This window comes from Poecilia reticulata, chromosome 19 (assembly GCF_904066995.2).
Source record: "Poecilia reticulata chromosome 19, P_reticulata-male-v2, whole genome shotgun sequence".
Classification (NCBI taxonomy): domain Eukaryota; kingdom Metazoa; phylum Chordata; class Actinopteri; order Cyprinodontiformes; family Poeciliidae; genus Poecilia; species Poecilia reticulata.
Window position 1 is genome coordinate 11,489,827 of NC_088848.1, and position 8,380 is coordinate 11,498,206.

Here is an 8,380-nt window from a genome sequence, read left to right on the forward strand (position 1 = left end):
TGTTAGTCAAAAGTATTTTCATCTGCTAGGCAGATAATGGCTTCTTTGCCCTTTTGTTTTGTTATATGATAAATTGGAATGCAATTGTAATTTATATGGGTATTTGACTAGACATGGTAATGCAGGACTTTATAATAAAAGAATTACAAGTGTGATTAAATAGTGACAGACGATGTCCAAATGTAGCTTTGAAGGAAAAGTAAAGTGGCAAATATAGTCTGAACTTATAGCTACACTTGATATCATCAAGAAGTGAATTTTCCTGCTGACTGAATTAAAAAAAAAATCTTTTCACATGAGGATTATATTTTTGATCTTTTGCTATTTTCGTTTTCTGTTTGTTTCTGTCTGCTGAGTTGGTGGAACAAAAAACATTTTTTATTATGACAAAGGAAAGCTGGTCAGAAATATTAAAGCTGCATTTTTTTTTTAAAACAAAAGGATCTATTTTAAAATATAAAATCAAGCTGTTTATCTTAAGTGGGCAGCACACCAAAGGGTCATTGTAAGTAAAAGGTTATCTGGGTCAACACAGTGATCTGACCACAGCCCCCAAAGGCTACTGCCTCCTCAAGCCAGCCACCATGTGGACTGATAGTTTTGTCTGGTCAGGCAGGGGTCCATGTGAAGCAGGAAGACTTTACTATATTCGCAGACAAAACACCAAGGATCACAGGTCTGCAGGGAAACTGAGTCTGTTTGAACACCAGCTTTCCCAGAAGCCTCCGCAAAAGCCCGGCGTTCCGGTTATAGTTCAGGAGCACAGGCTGTGTTTGTGTTGCAGATCCAAGCGCGTTAACTCCTGCATTGTTACTTCCAGATTACACTCGCTGCTTAAATCTTGACCGGGGCTCAGCGGACGCTGGGCACAAATAAATAGTGATAAAACGAGTAATTGGCTTGGATATTTGATATGTCAGATGTTTACACAGAAATAATGGGAGCTGGCTTAACATTTACCTTTGGTTGTTTGCTGAACCGATTCACAGTTATTGTTATAAACGGCACAGCAGAAACAGCCGTTCACCTACAGCAGTGAGGTTCTGCTGCTCTCGCCTTAACAATGTGCTACTATTCTTCCTTCCTAGCAGGATGGGCCTTTCCTGCTCTCAACTTTATATTAATAATCCAATAAATAAAAGCAATATTAAATGGTGTGACCGGAAAGTGCTTCCTTACTTTCCCACCATGCATTGACAAAATAGAGCCAAGTTTTGGATGTAAGACAAAAAAGTGCTTTTGTTTACCAAAATAGCAATAAAGAAGCTTTGTTTCTTTTCCAAGTAAAAATTTCAAACATTTCATATATGCTACGCTGTGAGGATTTAAAACTAAGGTCTCAGACAGAGAATAGATTACAAAAGAGAGAGATTGTATCTCTCTCTTTTTAACATGATCAAGATGTGTCAGATAATGTAGCTTATCTGAAAAGAAAAGATCACACACCCACTCACCCGAAAGCCTCTCAGAAAACGTAGATTTTGAGGTTTTTCTTTCAGCTGCTTCAATGACACTCCTTTTCTATCTGTAGACATAAAGAGCATCGTGCAGAACAGATGTTTTCTTTCTTTGAATTGATTAATTGCTTATAAACGACAGAGTCTAAAACACATGATAAAATGATTCAATTTTCAGATATTATCATCTTCCTAAAATAATGGCCTAAGTCATTTTTTGCCACAAATGATTATGACAAAAAAAAAGTCAACACCTCTTTTTTTTGCCAGAGATGATTTAGGAAAAAAAAAAGAAAAAAAAAAGAAAAAATCACTTTTTCGAGAACTGACTTTGGCCATTATTTCAGAAAGGTGGCAATATTCTAGCCTCATATTCTTTTCAATGCATTACATTTATTTAAGTTCTCTGAGTATTTGTCCTCTGCAACAGGTGAAATGATATTACAAAATTGCATTATATAGTTTAAGTTTTGAGTGTTTTTTTTTTTGCTTTTTTTTGGACAAAGATCAAATTCCAGTTCTCGGCTGGCAGCTCCCATCGCCACCACGGCTGAGATTGACAAGATTTTTTAACAGTGTGGCTTTCATAATCCAATACTTTCACATATGAAGCTTTTCCCAATTTCAAAACAGTGAAATTGAAAATCCTGTTTTTTCATATTTAAGCAAATTAAAGTCTAGTATTTAATACTATATTACATAGCCTTGATATATGCAGGACTAATAAAAAAATGTTACAGTAAATGTTTATTGTTGACACATGGACTCATTTAAACTTCTCACACATTTACACTGCAATTATCAAAATAGATCAAAATTAAAGTTAATTTTTAAATCAAATCTTCTCTTAACTTTATTGTTGGATTTCATCTCCTGGATCCATTATATAACTCCAGAGACGGATGACAGAAACAGTCTAAGGTGGGATGGAAGGTGGATGAAAGTGAAGCATTTCTGAGAGCAGATGGAGGAAAAAAAAGAAGGTGTTAATCCCTCCTACATGGAGTGAAATAAGGTGAGGTAGCTGGTTGGTGTTACATCGCTCGTCAGTACCATCAGTGCGGCTCGCTAAAAAGAAACGTGTCACTCAGTTAAAAGTGAAGTTTCAGGGGGTTATGCAGTGGAAGACGTAAGTTATCTTCCCTTGCATGTCAGTGGGGAAAACTGGGCCTGGATTTCTTCTTCATCAATGGAGAATATATTCTAAGTTTTTTTGGAAAGTTTTCCATCTTGGTGTTTAAGTTTTAAGTGGGTTCTCTGAAAAGCTTATAGAGGAAACGCTCCATGTACTTATGGGGTCTCCAGAGTGTTGCTCAGGGAGCCCCTATGATTTTGTGCTGCCCTGATCAAAGAGGTACAAAATTGACCTTGAAACTTAGAATCATTTTGATTTGAGCTGAATCAGTTTCTTTTTGAAGGTATATGTCCTCTTGCCATGAAAGTCACCATTTATTTAAATGGCTTTGAACTAAAAGTGAGATTTAAAATGATTTTGTATCAATCTTATTCCTTACATTGGCTCGTGTCTTATTGCATTTCATCAACTATTTTGCACTGTATTCATCTTAGTGTTTGGTGAAATTGTAAAGCACTTTGACTCATGTAATTTACAGCCTTTCTGTGTTTTTATTTGTTTTCTACTGTTGTGTCCGAGTGGCTGCTATTTTTTTACTCTTTGTATTTCATTTTAAATCGTATATTTTATGTAATCAAAGGCTTTGCTGTTGGCAGGTCTTGTGAATTTGCTTAGGCTGCTAATGTCTCGAGTTTTTGATTTTTGCTGATACCAGATGCTTGTCCCTATAAAAAATAGTGATAAATGAAAGAGAAATTGACACAGTGATTCTATTTGTCCATTGACATTTTATTGAAAAATAGCAATATAATATAATGTACAATAATAATAATAATAACAATACAAAAAATCTGTACATTCTGTGACTTTGCAGTACATTTGGAAGACTCTTAACAAAAACAACTGCAACAGGGAGGACAAGTATTTACATGTGTAGCCGAGCGGCTTTCCGTCTGTTTTTTTTTTGTTTGTTTGTTTTCAACAAAACATACAGGATATAAATGTGTTTTTCTTTGTGCAGCAGACCTTCATGTGCTGGGGTTACAGTACATTTGGCTTTGAACTTTTTTTTTCAAGTCTTACATTCTCAACACAGAACGAAGACTCAGGTAGTGTTGATGTTGAAAGATGAACTTTAGTCTTCTCACAGCACAAAAGAAGTGGATTCAGTTAGAGGTTATGACACAATCTTCGTTCAGAGATTGTAGTTTCTAATCTTGCATTGCTTCATCATATTTTAAAACCTGTGAAGTAGGTTTGTCTTTAGTAATCGACTTTTTTTTTATATTCAAGTTGAAGCCAAAAAAAAAAGAATCATCAAAAAAAAAAAAAAAAAATGTTTTAGTTCTGAAAACTACAAAGACCAACTTATATGTCTCTCGTCATTCTGACCGCTCAGATTAAGGCTTGATGAAGTGGCTCAAAAGATAAGGATGATCACTGTAAAGAAAAAAAAAATTAAAAGAAACTGTACACACATTCTTTAAAAACAAACATTATTAAAATTCCCTAGAATATTCTACTTTTCTGTACCAAAATCTAATCAGGTGTTGGTTTAAACAAACATAACTATGATAATAATACTCTTTGGTATTTTTCAGTAACAAACTGCAAAAAAAAGAAAAGAAAACAACTGAAGCAACACCATAGCAGCACTTCTTTTGGAACATTCACATCCCCCATAGTTAAACCCTTTAACTCTCTTTAAATTAATGGTTTCTGTCAGTTTTGAGGGAATAACACTGCTCTGCTCAGAGGTTTCAGTTGATTTGAGCAGCTCTTAGCAGACGTTACGATCAACTGCTGTAAAACATAAGCTCAGAGAATCAGCGCCGTCACGTCAGAGGACACTTCTTTTTTTTTTTTTTTATTGCATACAGAGACAGTGATCTGTGATATCTTCTTGCTCTGAGACCAGCTCACGAACAAATACTCTGCTTTGTACCTTCTTTGTTCCGACTTTTTTTAACTCTTTGGTTCTAGGTAAAAGCGTCAAAATGAAAGTGATGTGAGTGTGTCATTTCTCTATCCTGTAGCAGCACTAAAAATCTAAAGAAAACTCAGAAAGCGCCTTGTACTTGCTAGACGGGACAACCGGGTACATTTCTTCACTTCTGAGGTCATTACAACAACCTGCTTCCTCTTTGCAGAGATGGAGCACACATTAGTGGGGAGTTCTTGGAGGAGAATTAGTTCTGCATTGAGCACATGCTTCATAGTGCTGTGTTTCATCATACTGTGTGTAGTCAAAGTTAAGACAGATCCCTTACACGGAGTCCTGAACCTTTTCCGGCTTCCCACAGCAGTACCACTTGACTTCCCCTTGTTCCTGACTTGGCCTGTCAAGCCTTCAGAGCAGAGAGGAGATGATTTTTTTTTTGTTTTTTTTCTTTCAGTCTCTCATGAGAAATCCGAGTCGTCATATTTCTGATTCTCGCCTCAGAGGCCTTGGTTCCAGCGGTACCATGGCTTGGCTGTGTTCAGTCTCTGAGATGCTGTCCATCTGGGTGCCGTCGGGACCGACGCTGCCCCCGTTCCCCTCATCCGTGTCCTCCTTTTTGTCTAGTGCCATCTCATTTTCATAACAGAAGGAATTGGTGTTGGACAGGATGTATTTTTTCTCTGCCAGGTCTCTGGCACTGCATAGGGGAGTGCTTAGCACCTCGTATGTCTTGTGGAAGCGAGAGTAGTCCACCTTGTAGTAGTTCTTCTCCTCGAAGAGAACAGGCTCGAAGCGGTGGCCCCACAGGATCTCGTTGGCGACGTATGAACTGCGGCACTGCGTGGTCATTGCCGTGGCTTCCACCATGCCCTCTAGGATCACCACAATTTCAAAGTCTGAGTTTTCCAGATCCTGCTTGCTCATGTTGTAAAAGGGGCTGTCCTCATTGATCTCATGGACGATAGTGATCGGGGTGACCAGAAAGATGCGGTCGACTCCGCTGTCGAAGCCCACATCTATGTCCATTTGGTCAAGAGGGATGTACTCTCCCTCCGCTGTCGTTCTAGATTTGAGGAGTTGAGCTCGAACGTGTGCCTCAACCAGGTGGCTCTTCCTCAAGTTGCCCACACGCCACATCAGGCAAAGCTTGTTGTCCCTCATGGCCACTGTGGCGTTGTGACTAAACACCAGAGTTTCGTTTCTCTTCTTGGGTTTTGCCATTTTGGCCATGACCGCACCAATGATGAAGGCGTCAATGATGCATCCAACAATGCTTTGAAAAACCACCATGAAGACCGCAACGGGGCATTCCTCCGTCACGTATCTGTAGCCGTAGCCAATGGTGGTCTGGGTCTCGATGGAGAAGAGAAAGGCAGCAGTGAAGCTGCTCACGTTGGAGATGCACTTCTTGGTATCACTTTCCAAGTCCCCGTGAAAGATGGCCACGAGCCAGAAGATGCAGCCGAAGAACAACCACGACAGGAGGAAGGCGAGGCAGAAGATGATGAACATCCACCTCCAGCGGATGTCCACGCATGTGGTGAAGATGTCGGCCAAGTAGCGCTGACCTTTCTCGCTCACGTTGATGAACTGCACATTGCAGTGGCCGTCTTTCTTCACGAAGCGGCTCTGCAGCTGGTGCCTCGTGTGCACCTTAGCCTTGCCGTTTGGTACCCCCGTGGTGGCGAGCTTCATGCTGTCCTCTTCTGATGACACGGTGCTGTAGCGGCTGGCTCGCACACTTCCCATCACCTCAGTCTGGGAGGGCTGTGCTGCTTCTGCTTTAGAGAACAGTCTGAGTTTCTGGAAAAAGCGTTGGAGAAACAGTTTTGAAACGCTTCGGGAGACCAACTAAGGGAGAAAATGGTGACAAAATGAGGCGGCAGAAGGGACGCCTCAGGGTGGGAGTGCAACAGGGGGAGGATGAAGTGGTCACTCCTCTTTCATTGGAGCAATGGACCTCATCAACGACGTCTGCTGCAGAAACACAGAGATAATGATCTGTTAGATAAACTAGTGAAAACAGAATCGGTAAACTTTATTCAAATAAGAAAACATGAAACAACACTAAATCACTGGAGATGGATTTATGCAGCGTTTATGCAGCCTGAGAAAAACAGTCAGGAACCTAAAGCCTAAAGATGAGGGAACTTGTCTCAACCTCAGATTTTACCCCATTTTGACAGGCATAAAAATTTAACTCTAATTTGCATTGCAGCTTGAACTAACAGAGGTTGCACAGTAATTGCACTTAAGTCCAGTTCTTGCCCATTTACAAAGCAGTCTTACTTTTCTTAGATGCCCCTCGTGATCTGATAACTTCCAATTCAGTTTAGCATTACAGAGTTTATATGGCAAATACTGGATCAGGTAAATAGTTTAATGTTTTTTTTTTCTTTACTAAGGAAACGTGTCATTCTCTGTCAGAAAATACATAACATGCAACAAATTATACAAAATACAACACAACTTGTAAAATTACACAAATATATAAAGCATAATGTCATGAGTTTGCAAAATACTGTGTAATGGAATCAATTTTGTGCACAATTGATAAAATGTGTAATGTCTGTGTCTAGTCGGCATTCAAAGCTGCACATTTTGTTGACATTCGGTCGGTGACCTAATGTCACTCCCAGGGTTTGTGCACTTGTTCTTTGGAGCAGAAGCATGAGCTCCATCTATGATGCACAGCTTGTTGACTCACAACAAACTCCCGCAGGAGGGATTTCATTTTTCTGCTGTGCTTCTCCCAGCAGAACCAAAGCATCTCTCATTAGGTCTGGCTGTCCTGGCAACAAAGTCATAACCGACCAGTTGAACTATGATTTATGTATTTATCTTTTTAACTCGCAGTGAACTTCTCTATCTTGCTTGTGAAAAGGAATCGGGCAGAGAGAGCCAGAAACGTCTTCAGATGTACCGGTACCACAAGCAGGCTGTGTACACTGCGCCACCTCTGCTGATTCAACGTGAAGTTTCACACCGGCGCAACATATGGCTGACGCAACTTCTCTGCTGCGTTAAACATCAAAAGCAACAGCTGGGTAAAATATCAGTGGGTAATTTAGACGCATTTTGATGTGCATGCACAGTCAAATGCAATGCAGGCTGCTTAGCGTGATGGATGAAGTCTGATTATTTTACAGCACATTGCTGTTGGATGTTGCTTTAACTTATTAAATATTAATTAAATGCACACAAATCTAAGCGACACGCTTCATTTTTATTCCCGGTTGTTTTGCACGCAGAAAGTTAAACGGATGTACAAAACTCCATCTTATACGGGCTTGCATATAATTTGAAACATTTATTACTTGTCTAACAGAGAACGTACCAAACCCGCAGGAAACATTTTAACAGGTGCAGGGCTGGGGGCGAAATGCGCCGCAATCTGAAGCAATCCTGCACATAGAGATCCACATCCACAATTTACCCATTAAAAAAAATAAATAAATAAATAAAATAAATTTTAAAAAAAAGGAATGAGTGGAAAAAAAATTAAAAACTTTTTCGCGGGCTGTCAGACAGATGTGACCGCGCGCATTTGGAGTGTAAAAGGCAGCAGGAAGGCTGAGCGTCAAAGAGAAACATCTGAACCCATCAAAGTCAGGAGTTGAATCAAAAATAATTCAAATGAAAGTACTTTAAAACTACATCGATTGCTTACGGTCTTATTACAAACAGTTTGTGCAATAAACTGCTCCTACCTGTTGCACATCTGTGGACCGGCTTGGATCAAGCTGTCTGAAATATAATCCAGACGCTCCTGTGGCCTCCGTTTAACCGCTCCGCTTATTATTTACTTTGGCACTAACGAGCTGAGACGTCCCTCGTGTCTCTGGAGGACCGGTCTTGATAATGTGATTCGCGCTGAGTTCCCCCAAACCATTTTAAATCGCCTGC

At 39.8% G+C, this 8,380-nt stretch overlaps 1 protein-coding gene across 2 annotated transcripts; it reads right to left on the minus strand.

The window, feature by feature from the left end:
* Positions 1-3,300: 3,300 nt before the first annotated feature.
* kcnj2a (potassium inwardly rectifying channel subfamily J member 2a) lies at positions 3,301-8,380 on the minus strand. 2 transcript variants are annotated; one of them, XM_008437169.3, is made up of 2 exons: positions 8,185-8,380; positions 3,301-6,448 (listed from the first exon to the last, which is right to left on the minus strand). In XM_008437169.3, exon 2 carries the CDS (start codon positions 6,221-6,223, stop codon positions 4,952-4,954), a length of 1,272 nt encoding a protein of 423 aa, XP_008435391.1. In that variant the 5' UTR covers positions 6,224-6,448; positions 8,185-8,380; the 3' UTR covers positions 3,301-4,951. The 2 variants fall into 2 exon arrangements, with proteins under 2 accessions (XP_008435391.1, XP_008435390.1); XM_008437168.3 differs by having other exon boundaries at positions 3,301-6,451.